Below are 14,557 nucleotides of genomic sequence, written 5' to 3' on the forward strand. Positions count from 1 at the left end.
TTGGTTGAATTTTAAATTTAATTTTGCAGTTAATTATTATCTAAACATATTAGTTACTCAATTTTAGCCTCATGATAATGCTGCTCTGAGTAAGCGAGCTCATAGGAAAGTCTATACATAGAGGCTTCATTATTGACTACATTTATCAACTTTCATTTAGCCAATAAAAAAACAATTGCTTACACTAGCTGCTTTACACAGTCAGGCAACATGGAAGAAAGTGTGCGACGAGTTTAGAGCGAAGCTTTAACTACTCATTGAGAGACGTTCGTCGTGTGTTTCTTAAATGTATAATCGAGGTAGTTTAAAACACAATGGTCGCTTGTTAGACTGAAAGACAAGCTACCGAAACGTTCATAGTGTGTGGACATTGTCCAGGTTGAACTTGCACCTTTCGCCTGAACGTTTCAATCAATTTCGTTTAAAAGTTTGAGGCCGTACAGCATATGAATTAAAATCCTCTACGAGCCACGAGCCTAATGCTGTGTCTTATAACTTCTATATATATCGACAGAAAAACATTGTCTGTGCAAAAAATTAGCCCATGCAGTTACAGAATCAGGCTGCGAATCGGAAACAACTATTTGTGTACATCAGACGAGACTTCTATCTTACTCATACAATATCGATGGTAAAACTCCAAAAGTGTGGATCTCGGTCGCAGAGTTTCCAGTCCAGTGGTTTTCCATGTAAAAAATAAAGTATGAGAGGGAATCTGCAATGCACTAGAAAATAAACACATTGGATCTAGAGTCCAGACTCTTAAAAACATCGACAAGAAAAAATACTCTTGATTCAATCAGATTTAAGCTTAAATCAAGAACGAAGCCTCTTAATTTGTCCGGATTTCCTTTTGATTTGAGCTTAAATCTGCTTGAATCAAGAGTCCTTTTTCTTGTCAATGTTTTCAAGAGTCTGGACTCTAGATCCAATGTGTTTTTTTCCAGTGTGCCGCAAACCGATATACGCATTTCTGCAGTTTCACCATCGATACATCGCATTTCGATATCTTATAGTGCTGCTTTGAACTTTCAATGATTAGTCCGCAGCGGATGATCAGACTTTTAGAGCTCAGTTAGCCTTCTCACTTTGGCCCTCGAAAAAAAGGAAGAAAGACACAAAATCTCGTGTCGAGTCGTTTCAAAAACAAAAACAATGCGTGTGAAACAATCCTAGGGAGCATCCGAATCTAGAATCCGTGCCGCGACATACTGTCACTGTCGGCCCGAGACAATTGTTTACTGAGAAAACAGCTCCCGGCGGCAAAGGTCACTCCCCTGCCGGCTCCACCGTAACCGGAGCTTCTCGCCTCTTCTGGAAGCGGAAGTCCCTGGCGCCACTCCGGCTCCGCGGAGCATATGGGACGTTTAAATGCCACGCACCCGAACTCCCGAAGACGCGGGTATCTCCGTCTTCTTACGGGAATCACCTCGGCAACGGCTTTTGTCTCCGCACTCGCTTTAATTAAGTGGTTCACTTTTGACTTAGCCCCGTTAAGACCCCCTGACAATAGGAGCTTCTTCCACGGTTGTCATGTTTTCCCTTACAAATGAACCATTGAGATCCGTAGCTTTTTCTTGGATCTGTAGTCGTTCCTTGAACAGCTTCAATCCTAAGATGTCCCTCATGATCAAGTTTACAGAAACGTACCGAATTGCATCAAATTTGAACCAAGAAAAAGAAGTTTGAAGTATTATTCCTCTACGAAGGGGCTACGCCTCCTGACCGCTTTGCGGTCCCCAAAACTCTTAGCGTACACTGAGAAAAAACTATGGTTATAATTACCATATTAGTGGTGTTTAATATGCACTCTTAATTAGTAATGGCCATAACCAATAATAGTGATATTTTTACTGGAGCAATCGTAATTTTACAAGTGTGCGGTAGTAAAATTACCATTTAATGGTAAAAATATCTCTATTATTGGTTATTGCAACTACTAATTAAGAGCTAGTTCTTATTGAACACCACTAATATGGTAATTTAACCATAATTTTTTCTCAGCGTATCAGGCGTTACCAGCACGATTTGACAACGTTATTTTTTCGACAGATGATCCTCGGAGTGCACTGCTTACGTGCTATCTTTTGTCACTTGTTCCTTTTTTTCCGGCGTCTTTGTTTTTTACTGAGAACTTTATCATGAGATTGGAGCTGCATAGACAATGCTGCAAGAAGAACCGTTCAAGCCCAAAAATCCGAATTTTGCCCTTGTGTTTCTGTGGGAAGCATTCCTTAGCGTAGAGTGCAGCAACGTGGAGCTAATTATTCCATCTTGTCTCAAAAACACTCGAAGAATCGAAGAATACTATTGTCAAAAGTAAACAGTGAACTTCCTTCAGAGGAATGATTTTCAAGCTCGAAAGTTGCGCTCGGCATGGTACATATGGAATTTTCAAGCCTTAAATATCCAAAACTTTATTTCTCAAACACACTTTTCCACACGCTTATTTCCTTCATCAAATTCTTACGTCCCCTTGACGCTCACATAACGTTTTCTTTTATTTCTCTTCTTATTTTATTTTATTTTCTAGGGAGGCACTATGATGCAGGAAACCCAAGTAAAAAAAGGGTTGAAGAACATTATGATTGGACCTTGACCTTAAAAAAGGAAAGAAAAAGTGTGTGCGTAAAACTTAAATTCTATTAGTTTTTATCTTTGAGGAAAATGACATCAGCGAAACAGTTGTAGTCGTCTCGTTTCCTGGAATTCGTCGGATGGATCAAGTCAGCGGTGCATGGAAATTTTCAAGTTACCCGGAACTGAAGCTAGTAAACCGCGAAAAAAGTTTGCAAACAAATGCCAGGGTCTGGAAAGTTAAAAGATGCGCATACGTGCAACCCCATTCATGACATTGAACCTCAGTGCCCTTTCATAATTCTCGCCCCTATTCAAATTTTATAATAAAGATGTAAAATTTTGTGTGTGTTACAATAAATTTTGCACTCGGCTACCCTCAGCTGAATGCGAGATTGAGTCTAAATTCCTGGTATTCCACTCATAATTGACCCTTTTCCAGGGATCAATCCTGTGACTTCTGGGATCGAGAGCGTAATGAAGTTCTGTTCAGCGACTTTTAATCATGACCGCAGTAATTCAGTACGATAGAATCGATAATGGCTCAAACAGCTTCCTTTTAATTAGTTTCTATTTTTATGCTACTCTCATGAACATGTTGTTTCCAACTTTCTGAGGCCAAACCAACTTGCATAGACTCATCCTGCTTCCATCCGACAGTCACCTAAAATTTCGAGGTTCTTCACGAGGTGTGATCTTGCTGGATAATCAACTTCATTTTTTGGGATTTCCGGACTTGTAAACAATATTCAGCACAAGCGAGAAGAGAAAATTATAACCTCTGCGTAACATTAAATCATCATGGGCCAACTCTGATAGTCCATTATGCTTAATTGGTCTATGTTTGCCGATTCCGATGGAATCGTTTGATTATATCATAGGTTTTAATTACTGGGGAATATTTTCCCTCCCTTTCAGACATTTTTGTTAGTTGTGTTGGTTTGCTTTCAACATCAAGGAGATGCTAGAATTATGCCAGCTATTATAGTGCTACTGCTATTTCAACTTAAACTAACCCGGAACAACATACAGTGCACCAATGGGGCCATTTATTGCCATCAAACCTTTGATACTGAACATAATCTGCTATATCGTCCTGCCAAAAAGTTTATGGTACCCTTAGAAGTGAAAAGCCATCCAAACACGAGGTTTGCTTTTAAAGGACAATAGGACTACATTTTGCAATTTAGAACTGTAAATTCTAGCCCGGTTTAAAAACAACATATGTGCCATTAGTTTCCCTATGCGCATAAGTGTTTTTCCAGAAGTGCCAGAATGTATAGTTCCAAATTGCAAAATGCAAAGGGTTTATGCCCTCCGACCGCCTCACGATCCAACCCCCCGAACCGACTCACGTCTCAGGCGTTGCGCGCTATGCGTTATACGTTACACTTATATTTTTACATATTATATTACAGAGTGTGATTTGGATTTTTATGATGTGGTATTTGCTTATTTTTCTGAGCGTAGCTCTTGTATCTTTACATGCTCAGACATTCCTAAAGCAAGCCTCGTATCTAACGAGGAAGAAAAAAAGAAAAAAAAGAAAAAAAGAAAAAAAAGAAAAAAAAGAAAAAAAAAAGAAAGAAGAAGAAGAAAAAGAAGAAGAAGAAACACTAAGAAGTGGCCCAAACTGCATCCTCGCATTATACCTGACAACTCAAAACACACCAACTTTTCACTGGACCGAAGTTGTTTCAGAAAGGTAACAGCACACTAGCCGACCTCTAGAGGTTGAGAAATTACCCACAAAATCGTACATTAACAACCTAAAATCAAATTACTGAAGCCCAAACTGGCATCGTCGCAGCCAAATCCGAGGCGCCACCCTCCCCTTCGCGAGGGGACGCGAAAGGGTGCGCTCACATGCTCGCGGAGAGGGGGGAGGGGGTTGCGGGGCCACGCGGAGAGGAAGGGCGGCCCGGACGCAAATTTACCCACGAAAAAAGGAAAAATAATAAAAGCGCTGCACAGAAACGAAATGCGAGTGGTGGCCATGTTTAAATCATGACACCATCTTGCGATAAGTCGCGCGCCCCCTAACCCCTTCGTCTACACCGTCAATGCACCCATTTGCGGTTGAAACAATGCCAGCCAATATTTGCTCCTTCGCACACTGGTTTAACTCCGCAGAGAAGTTGACAAAAAGTAACTTTTGGGCAAATAAAATCGACTTTTGTCGCATAAGCTGGTATTAGATCTTACATCCACTGGGTTAGCATACAAGTATTGCTCTAATCACTAGGATTACAGATCGATCAAAGTCTAATAACTTTTAATACACTCATTCTTGGGAGCAGTTTTCTGTCTCCTGTGGATGTCCATCGTCTGGGTGCAGGGGGTACATTTAGAAACCCACAGTTTGTCGAGCACTTGATATTGAACCCCTCGGATTGGTTGAAATGAATGTGTCCATCCCCCTCCCAGTCAGAAGTCAGTACTGAATTAAGCGACTTTTTCTTGAAGTAATTACGGTTTTGGATGCTCAATTTACAAATGACGCCATATAATGGACACGCTCCTGATGTAGACGATTACGCCTAGCTGTGGTGGAGGCAACTTGTGGAGGAGACTTCAATCGCTGATCATTCAGGTTGGAGGAGGGGGTTTAGTTATTCGAGGGACTCCACGATGGTCATAAAAGATGTCAAAGTAAAAAGCCCAAAACTACTAGCCACAGTGGCATTTTTGGCGGCAATCTGCTGGGATCTTGAAGAGGGACCATATTCGTAACGAAAGAATTCTCCAAGTAATGAAGGTCAGAAGCTATAGGTAGCGTTCATGACGTCATGTTCTGACATTTGGACTGCATTTTGGAATTCGGAACTAAAATTTCTGGCTCATCAGAAAAAGGGCAACAATGACGACTCATGAAGGGATGGTGGGAAGATTTTACACCGTCATTTGCACAGTTACTTTAGAGGAAAAAGGCACACGTGGCGTTAGACTGTCGCAGAGCGCCAGAGTGCGTATCAAGAGCGACGTGTGTGTATGTATGTTTTGCATGTCTCTCCATCTGGTCCTAAAATTTTAATCTACCCGAGGAAATGTTATTCTGTGTACAGGAGAGAGCGGAAAGAGGAAAAGAACTGTTAAATGAACGGATCTTTCCTCATTGTTTTTTTTCCTACCATGTGGAGAGGAAGTGAATGTTCAACGAGCAAACGCAACAAAAGATAAATGGTACCATGTAAAACTAGGTCATCAGTTAATTCCAAAAATTGAAAACGAACCGGAAGGGAAGGCTCATACATTTATTAAATGTCGTCAGTGTGATGTTTCTCAATCAGGAGGAATGATATCTTGAAAACAAGTACTAAAGGAACCAGGAGAGATTTCGTTACGCAGAAAGTGTAAATAAATTGAGTTCAGTGTAGAGTGGGGACGAGTTGTCTTAACCCGATATCCTGAAGTGACATGGCTTTAGAGTCAACAAATTTTTGAGAATCTCGGAGATTCATTTAAAATGAGAGGATGTTCCTTTGAAATAACAGCAATACCGTTTGGAACAATGAAATTGTTTGTTGACTCAATGAGATGCCTCGTCCGGGAATTTTTCACTGTAATTTCTATTAATCCAGCAGAAAATGTTTTTTAATGTAGATGATAAAGTAAGATAATTCACGATAATAAAGGATATACGTCTCCTACATTTCAAGTCAGAATTTTGTTTGATTGCTGCGTAAAAAAATAAATAATAAAACATGCCAGTGAAGAACAAGCAAGTAGTACTTAGTGGTTAGGTTAAGTTCGGTTATGTCCGTCAAAGTATCGTAAGTCAGTGAATTTTGAGGTGCAATTGGACGTATTTACGCTAAATGGAACTAAGTGCGAGTAGAAATATGGAGTATGCTCGTTAGTTGAGGGCCATAAGAGTGAATGGGAATTTTATAGCGCCAGTGACGTCAGCGGTGACGACCGAGCTCGACGTCGACGAGGAGCTCACCGATTTGTGTGCTTGAACTCATGAGCCTTGTCCAAACGCTGTTTTCACATAACCACGGCTCATGAGTTTTCCTTTTGATTTAATGTCGAATCCCGCTTTTCCATTTCCTCAAAAGGAACTGTATCCACTTTTACATTGTTTCTTATCCAGCTCAACACGAGCATACCCCATCTTTCCACTTGCACATAGTTTCTTTTAGCATAAATACGCCAGATTATCTTGCAGCATTCTTGCACCAATACGGATCTGCAGTTTTATCATATGTTTTTTAGGGCGAGGGAGACGTGTTGAATAATGAACTTGTTTGAGAAAACATGCAGAGACTTTAACACTTCTTGAGGAGCGCAATCTCTGTCCTGGGAGACGCAGGAACAGAGGGCCTCATCCTGGGACAATGCGACCCCCGAGGTGCGGTTTTGTTCTCTTTACGTGTTAGGATTGACACCAATTTGCCCTCTCCTCCTTCCTCCAGGACTCAATGCCAGGCAGGTGAGCAATCTTACGGAATTTGTACTCAACTCCCTCTCCACCCTCACAAACCTCATTGCCAAGTTTCCGATGAAAATATGTAATTTAATTGCGTGACGTCACCATCAGAATTATTAGTGATTATAATTATTATTTTCATTCACTTGCATCTAGTCCCAAAGTATGATGTAAGATGATCAAGATTTAATTGCAAGAATTGGAGATGATGTTTTTCCTGCAGTTTATCCTTTTTGCCTACCTTTAAACATGGAAAAATATGAGTTAGTTTGCATTAACTATGCAATTTCCTTCGAATTTTTGTAATTTGACCATTGACTACTTCGATACAATAGTAGATTCATACTTCGTAATGATAAAGGTGATAATTTTTTTTAGAAGTGTTCGTAGCTGTAGAATTAGGAAGGAAAAGAAAACGCAAAAGACGATTATAGGGGCTCAACAGGGTCATTGAGTATCACAGCATTGATGTAATAAAATCATTTTTTAAGATCTTGATTTTTCCCCGATTTTTTTGTTTAAGTCGACTCACTATTATTCAAAATATAAGGTTTCAATATATTTTTCACAAATATTTTGAAAGATCACCATTGCCTCAGTTTTATAAAAACGTCCCTATGTACTACAAGCTGTAAGTTTCGAAAATATTGAATGTTACAGTGCGCTGTATGTTCGTATCAGAAATTCATGATTTCTTTCCTCGTGAGTTTCCAAGCATTAGGAATATTTTTTTTTTAAAGCACAGGTGCAATTTTCTACCATCCGCCATGTAGAATAAATGTTTAACCTCTAAAATATTCCTCTCAAAATCAACCTAGGAGTTGTCTGAATTGCATTTTCGATTGCAACTTGACAATGTGGTATAACCCTTTCTTGGCCTCGGGGTTCCGTGATGCTGGGAGTCGAGTACCTTTCATCCGAGGCGTTGAATAAGGTTGAGAAATGTGATGAATTGGTGGGACGGGTGGATGGGCGAGAGGAGGCGCCCACTTCTGAGGGTGCATTCGGAGGACTGATAGGTTTCATCTTCCGAGGCTTTTGCGATATCTTGTGTAATAGTAATTGGACTGCATTTTTCAATTTGGAACTATAAATTCCGGCTCATCTGAAAAAACACTTGTGTGTATAGGGAAACTAATGGCACATACGTTGTTTTTAAACCGGGCCAGAATTTATAGTTCCAAATTGCAAAATGCAGTCCAATTGGCTAGACTGTCCTCGGCACAGTAACTGTCAAGAAACAGTGAAGTAACTGTTCAATAACGTAATTAAACTTCATTTTGCAATTTGGAATTAATATTTCTAGCTCAGTTTAGAAACAACGTATGCAATATTAGTTTCCCTATGTACATACGTGTTTTTTCGAATGAGCCAGAAACTGCAGCTCCTAATTGGACTAAATTTTGCAATCCGGAACAACAATTTCTGGCGCGGTTTAGAGACAACGTAAGTCCCATTAGTTCTCCTGTTACGAATGAGCCAGAAATAGTTCTTAACTGCCGAAAAATGAGGTCCAATTGCAAAATGAAGTCCAATTATGCCACTCAAATGTAGGTAAACTGATGAAAAGCACCGAAACTATGAAATCGAATATATTGATCTCTCTATCAAAACAAACAAAAAAAGAAAAAAAAAATCTCTAAAATAACAAAAAAAGACACAGGTTGGAAGTAATTACACGTAACAAAATTCATTTCTGACGGAACGTAGAGTCTCAGTAAAATTATGCGAGATGCGGTATGACGACTCTCGAAACTTTCACATGACTCTATGGATATGAAACAGTAACAGAAGTAGCGATGTAGTAACGGATCATAAGAACGCATTTATGCCAGAAAGAACTATGCCTCACGCAAACGCTATGCACATAGTTCCTTTTAGCATAAATACGTCCATAAATACCCTATCGTGCCGGAAAAACGCCGTTTGAGCCCTCCGACGTGGGCTAATACTTTTATGGGAAGTTTATGAACATTTTTTAGATTTCTTGGAAAGACTCATCGGCACATAAATCTTAAGTATCGAAAAATTTCAGAGAATACCGAAAAGATAAAGCTCTTATCAGGGAAATTTGGCAACGTTCGATAGCTCTCAAGACTTTTCCTTCAGCAGAGCATTAATGTAAAACTACAGCTTAGATAATTTCACCCATGGGTGCAGCTAAAATCATTATTAGGGGGGGGGGGCGGAGGGTGAGGGATCATTCATTCTTTGTGAGACTCTTTTGGTAATGAATGGTGACTACATAGAACACAACTTTTCTGGTAGGGGCGCCAACTTTCTTCGGACCTGGTCTCTCGATGTACGTGCTTGTAATGTAGCCATTGGCGAATCTAGCAAATTGGCAACATTGTTTATCTATGGAAAAGTATCGATTTTTGGAGGGGCCAGGTACTCCGACAAGAATTGAGTATTTAACATAGGTTTTAATGGAGGAAACCCGGTGTTGCCAAATCGCTGGATCCGCTTCTGAATGTAGCACCGATTGGACCATAGCTATAATCTGCGACAGCTGGTGATATCCATGCTTTCAGCTCTAAAAAGTTACAAGGATTATTCACGAAGCTTTGCACCGTTACATAATTCTAAGATTGTCTAGAGATAGTACATGTTATCACGCAGAAAAATCGTAATAGATCACAATGTATGGGTGTAGAACATTTTTCTTACCTGTGACGTAAGCGTTAGAATTAAAACCGGAATTTTTTTGTAGTTGGGGAAAACCTGAAACAGACGCAAAAAGAGTGTCAATTTAGATTTCAGATAACATTATGTAAAAAAGTTGATTTTGACATTAAAACAACTAAGGCTAAAATCAAACTAAAAAACTCAAATTCGCTTACGTCTAATTGCCAGACTAGTTTCGGGAGCTTCAATCGTCTCCCATCTTCAGTGGTTGTCTTCAGGGGAGGGGGGGGCAGGAGCAGAAGCGCCAACACTAGACCCAGAATCCATCAAGGATTCCATTAAAGTCCTTTGACATCGTATACCACGCATCTCACCCACAGTCAAGCACAAAACGTGTGAACCTCCTCGAATTGAAAGTATCTCATAACACAAACTAATTACGATCTAATTGAAAGCCCTCTTTGGTTTTTAGGACAGTTCAAAGCGGCAGAGACCTCTCAATGCGATGTCATGCCGAGTCGGAGCGGTTGAGGCATTCGAAATCCGAGTCAACCGCGAAATTAGCTTTTCATCGCGAAAAAATCGACACCGGTCTCCCATCACTCGTGTCTTGTGTGAAAGCTCACCCTCTCCTCATCCGACCTCATCCTTTCATTCCATTCTATCGCCATCGCCCGCAAATTAGGCATTAAACGGCCTGGCTAAGAATCGAAAGTGAGAAAGGCTGAGAGAGACGATGTATCGTTGCGCGTTCGATAGCGCCCTATTCGTTTTTCAGGAGACATATCGAAGCAAGAATTTTGATGCCGCTAATCTACAGTCGAATCAATACCTCACTTTTCACGTCAGGTGTCAATAGCGTTGCGCACGCGAACTTACACGCTGAGTTGCCATTTCCAAAAAAAGTCGACTTTATTAAACTTTCTTTCCCTCCGAAGTTTTTATCAAACGCTTATGGGTGAAAGGTAGTACTAACCTTACATCCATTACCGTTCCCATAGTTTCTAGTAATTATTTCTGATGCAATTGTCTGAAACAAGTGTGTGCACCATGATTCATTGATGGATAAAAAATAATTTTAAGTTGCACGCTCCCATGATTCCCATCCTACGTGATCGATATGGTTTTTCAGTTCGCTAGTTGCGAAACGTTGTGCGCCGGACCTTGTGTTACACGAGTAATGTTAGTGTGTTTTACATAGTAGGAGGCAGAAATCACTGAACTAGTTTAGTGTGTTTTTATGTGTTTCGTGTGTGGCTTAAACAGCAACTTCGAAATCTTTAATTAAAAATCCCAAATTTGCAAAAACGTGTGTTTCGATTACCACTGCGGTGATTCAACTGATGCCTCATTAATTTTGGATTTACATGTAGGACGTAGTAAAGTTAAATGATCGAGGCAATATGTGACCAATTTACGATGCAAGTTGATTAGTATTCTCTTTTTATGTAAAATTACGTCGTATTCTCTCCGGACGATAATTACTGGTCAATGCAAACCGATTATCCGGATAATGTGCACGCAATTGGACTCAAGTGAATCGCAAGATTCTCAGGCCTTTGAAAGTTCTTGATCTGGCGAGATATGACGAAAAGAAAGAGAAATATAAACTAAGTGAGGGCTAAAATTTTGATTCGCCGGACTGTGTTCCATTCTAATTAATTATGAGGTTTTTTTTTGGGGGGGGGGGGGGGGCTGTTGAACAGACATGGCCAAAATCAGAAAGTCAAAGGTCAACATTCTGCCATCGACACTACTACTCTCTTTGTTCTTTCCTGGCCTACCAAAAGGAATATGTTCTACCCTGTCGTGCTAAGGAAGAACGTCGTATGAACCTTCAGGCGTTGCCAAATTTTCTTTGGTAAATCACGAATTCTCGGGGAAACTTGTCAATATTTTTCGTCCAATTTTTCATATCATTTTGTTCGGAATTTCACCTAAAGTTTCTGAAAATTCCAAAGAAAACTACTCTCAGCTTTCCTCACAAATAAACATTTTATCGAAAGAAATTTGGCAACTCTCGAATGTTTATACGGCGTTTTCCCTTTGCACGGCAGTATCGGAGGTGGGTTTTAACACTTCATCGTCTCTCCTACCCTGAGAACTCATAATATTCTGCCGCGCGGCGACACCGCATGCGCGCGCCGGGTCTCGATCGACACTTTTTTGTGCTTTTCAGGTATTGACAAATTAATAAGCCGTTAATTAACACTCCGCCGGGGCTTATTAGCGCTACTCCACGCTTTGATACAACTCAAGCTCCCCTCCCTCTTCCCTACCCTCATCTGCTCCCAGCCCACCCCCTCTTCGCCTGCATGCGAGCACGCGCTTGAAAATTGATAGCGTTCTTGTGCTCGAGGCTCAAGCAATACCGTCACGGACCATGCGGGTGCGGTAATGTACACCAGCTAAGGGTAGAAGTCACCTACCACTAAGCGTCACACAAGTTGCCGAGAAGTTCGAGGTGAGAAAGTCAGGGAAAAGCATCCCATGCTCAAGGGCACCCTCCATCATCGCGAAACGTAAGCTTGTCTCCTACGTGTGTCTTAGCCCTCCCCTCCCCCCACCATTGCCCCCTGCCCATAACTCCAAGTCCACCCGTAATTAACCATATAGCAACACTGCCGTGCTAAGGAAGAACGCCGTATGAGCCTTCAGACGTTGCCAAGTTTCTTCCAAGAAAACCCGAATTTACTGGAAAAATGGACCACTAGACAAGGTACAAATTTTAGCATTCTAATACATGTTTCTGAACCAAAATTTCACGTAGAATACTATTCGCGCAACAAAAGTTATTGAAACCAACTCTTAGCGAAGATATTAACGTTTTTATTTCACATCAGTTGCGAGGAATTTGAACTGGCCGCTCACAAGAAACTCAAAGCTCTACGTGAGTCAAATCGCGCACTACAACGGTTTCAGCAAGCTTCTCAATCGAGCAATGCTCATTTCCCACCATGTGTTGTTCAAACTATAAGCAATTTGCTATAGCTGAGCCAAAGCGTCAGGACTGAGGTTGCCAGATTTATATATCGCTGAGACGTTGATGATAACGTCTAGCGCGCGATGTGAATCACGTAGAGTATTGAGTTTTCATGAGCGGGTGGTTTCAATTCACGCATCAATAATCATTAAATATCTTTGTAAGGAGTTAATTTCGGTAATTTTCGTTGTGCGTATCGTGTTCTACGTGAAATTTTGGTCAGGAAACATGTATTAGAATGCTGAAATTCGTACCTTGTCTAGTGGTCCATTGTGATATATTATTTTCCAAAATTTTCAGACCATTTCGTATGCAATCTAATCTGAAATATATAAAAATTTCAAAAAAAAATGTGCATGAATGTCGTCAAAAATACATATTTTATTAGAGGAAATTTGGCAACTCTCGAATGTTCATACGGTGTTCTTCCTTAGCACGGCAGAACAGAACAACACCCTCCTCCTATTTCACGCGATTGATAGTCAGCAATATTTGTCATGACATTGTATCGAGGAACATTGATGGAACACAAGAATGAAAACACACTTTCGTGAATGGATGCTTAGCAATTATTTTTAGAGACTTATGGCACACGCCGTAGATGGCGGTTCAGGGTCAAGGCCTCAAAAAAGTTGGTACGCGCCCCGCATCTGAATTATCTTTTTTTACGCCCGTCATACGCGGAGAAGCTGCCAACACACGGATTTCCGGTCGGAGGGAAATCATTCGAGATGTAACGTCGAGTTACTTTGGGTCACAGTGAAGACGTTCAGATATCTTGAGTGAGTCAATTTAAATGTCCCTTTTGAACTAAGTGATGTATTCATCCTTTTTTTTTTTTAAACATGCACAGAGACTAACCCTCACAAAAAAAAAAAAAAAAAAAAAAAAAAAAAAAAAAAAAAAAAAAAAAAAAATTGTTGAGGTGGATCTTCAACCCTTTGGAGAACGATTGGATAGTTAATTCATGAATTGATAATTTCTGAAATTTGTGACATTTCTTGAGAACTTACGAGCATTACATCACCGCGTGGTACATCAATTATTTGTACTTAAAATTAGACCAAAAAACATTTGAGAAAAATTCTGGAAGTACATGTCAACTGAATACTGCTGATCGTTTTGCCTTTCGATTCGCGAGATCTACTTGACACGAACTTTTACAGCTATTACACAATTTGTCTACGTCAAATTTTGTGTACAAGTACCTAGGAAATTCTACGTATGTATGCATGTCGCTTCATAACACTCCACGGCGCTCCTAAGGAATCGTTTCAGTAGGCCCATGACAGATCATAGTGATCATCATGACAGTCTCAAGAATTCAAAAAGAACGGTTGAAATTTAGAAACATAGAGCCAGTATTAGATAAGGTTTGTAAAATAATTTTTTACCAGACATATTTAAAGAATTTACTTGTTGGAGTGAGGCAAATAGAAGCACAATTTACGCAAATAAATAGGCAGTTGCGTAAAATAAAACTTCTTGTCTGCTATAGTCGAGTCACTTCGAGATAGGCGATTTTTCAGAGCTGTAGCTTTCGCTCCCGTAATGGCACTTTTTTAAATGTCTCGAGAAAGGTCGAAGCCAAATTATGTTTTTGACGCAAGCTCAAAGGCTTTCGGAGCCGAGCGGTGTTACACAGGCACGACAACCCAATTAAAGCCCTCAAAGTTCAGAGTAGCAGCCGCCACTTGGCCTGACGTCAACAGAAACGAAAGTTAGAACGAAAACACGCGGAACCTTTTCAAGACGAGACCTTTTAGGTTCAAGGACCCTCGCACTCGGAGCCGAGGAGAGCGTCTTGAAGAGACCGCTCTGGGTTGTGCGAATCTTTGAGGGTTGTCACGTCGAAGCGCGGTAAGAATACCCGGAAGAAAAATATTTGAGAGTATAAGATCATGATTCCGTTCGTTTGTCAATATTGTGGCAAAGCA

At 40.4% G+C, this 14,557-nt stretch overlaps 1 protein-coding gene across 1 annotated transcript in view; it reads right to left on the reverse strand.

Annotated features, from left to right (window-relative positions):
- Positions 1 to 14,557, reverse strand: part of LOC109032386 (uncharacterized) — a 184,376-nt gene that overhangs the window by 116,967 nt on the left and 52,852 nt on the right. The window contains exon 2 of the mRNA XM_019044482.2: positions 9,680 to 9,733. Within this exon, the coding sequence (XP_018900027.2) occupies positions 9,680 to 9,733 (54 nt within the window). The remainder of the gene's footprint in view (positions 1 to 9,679; positions 9,734 to 14,557) is intronic.

This window comes from Bemisia tabaci, chromosome 3, assembly GCF_918797505.1.
Source record: "Bemisia tabaci chromosome 3, PGI_BMITA_v3".
NCBI classification, from domain to species: Eukaryota; Metazoa; Arthropoda; class Insecta; order Hemiptera; family Aleyrodidae; genus Bemisia; species Bemisia tabaci.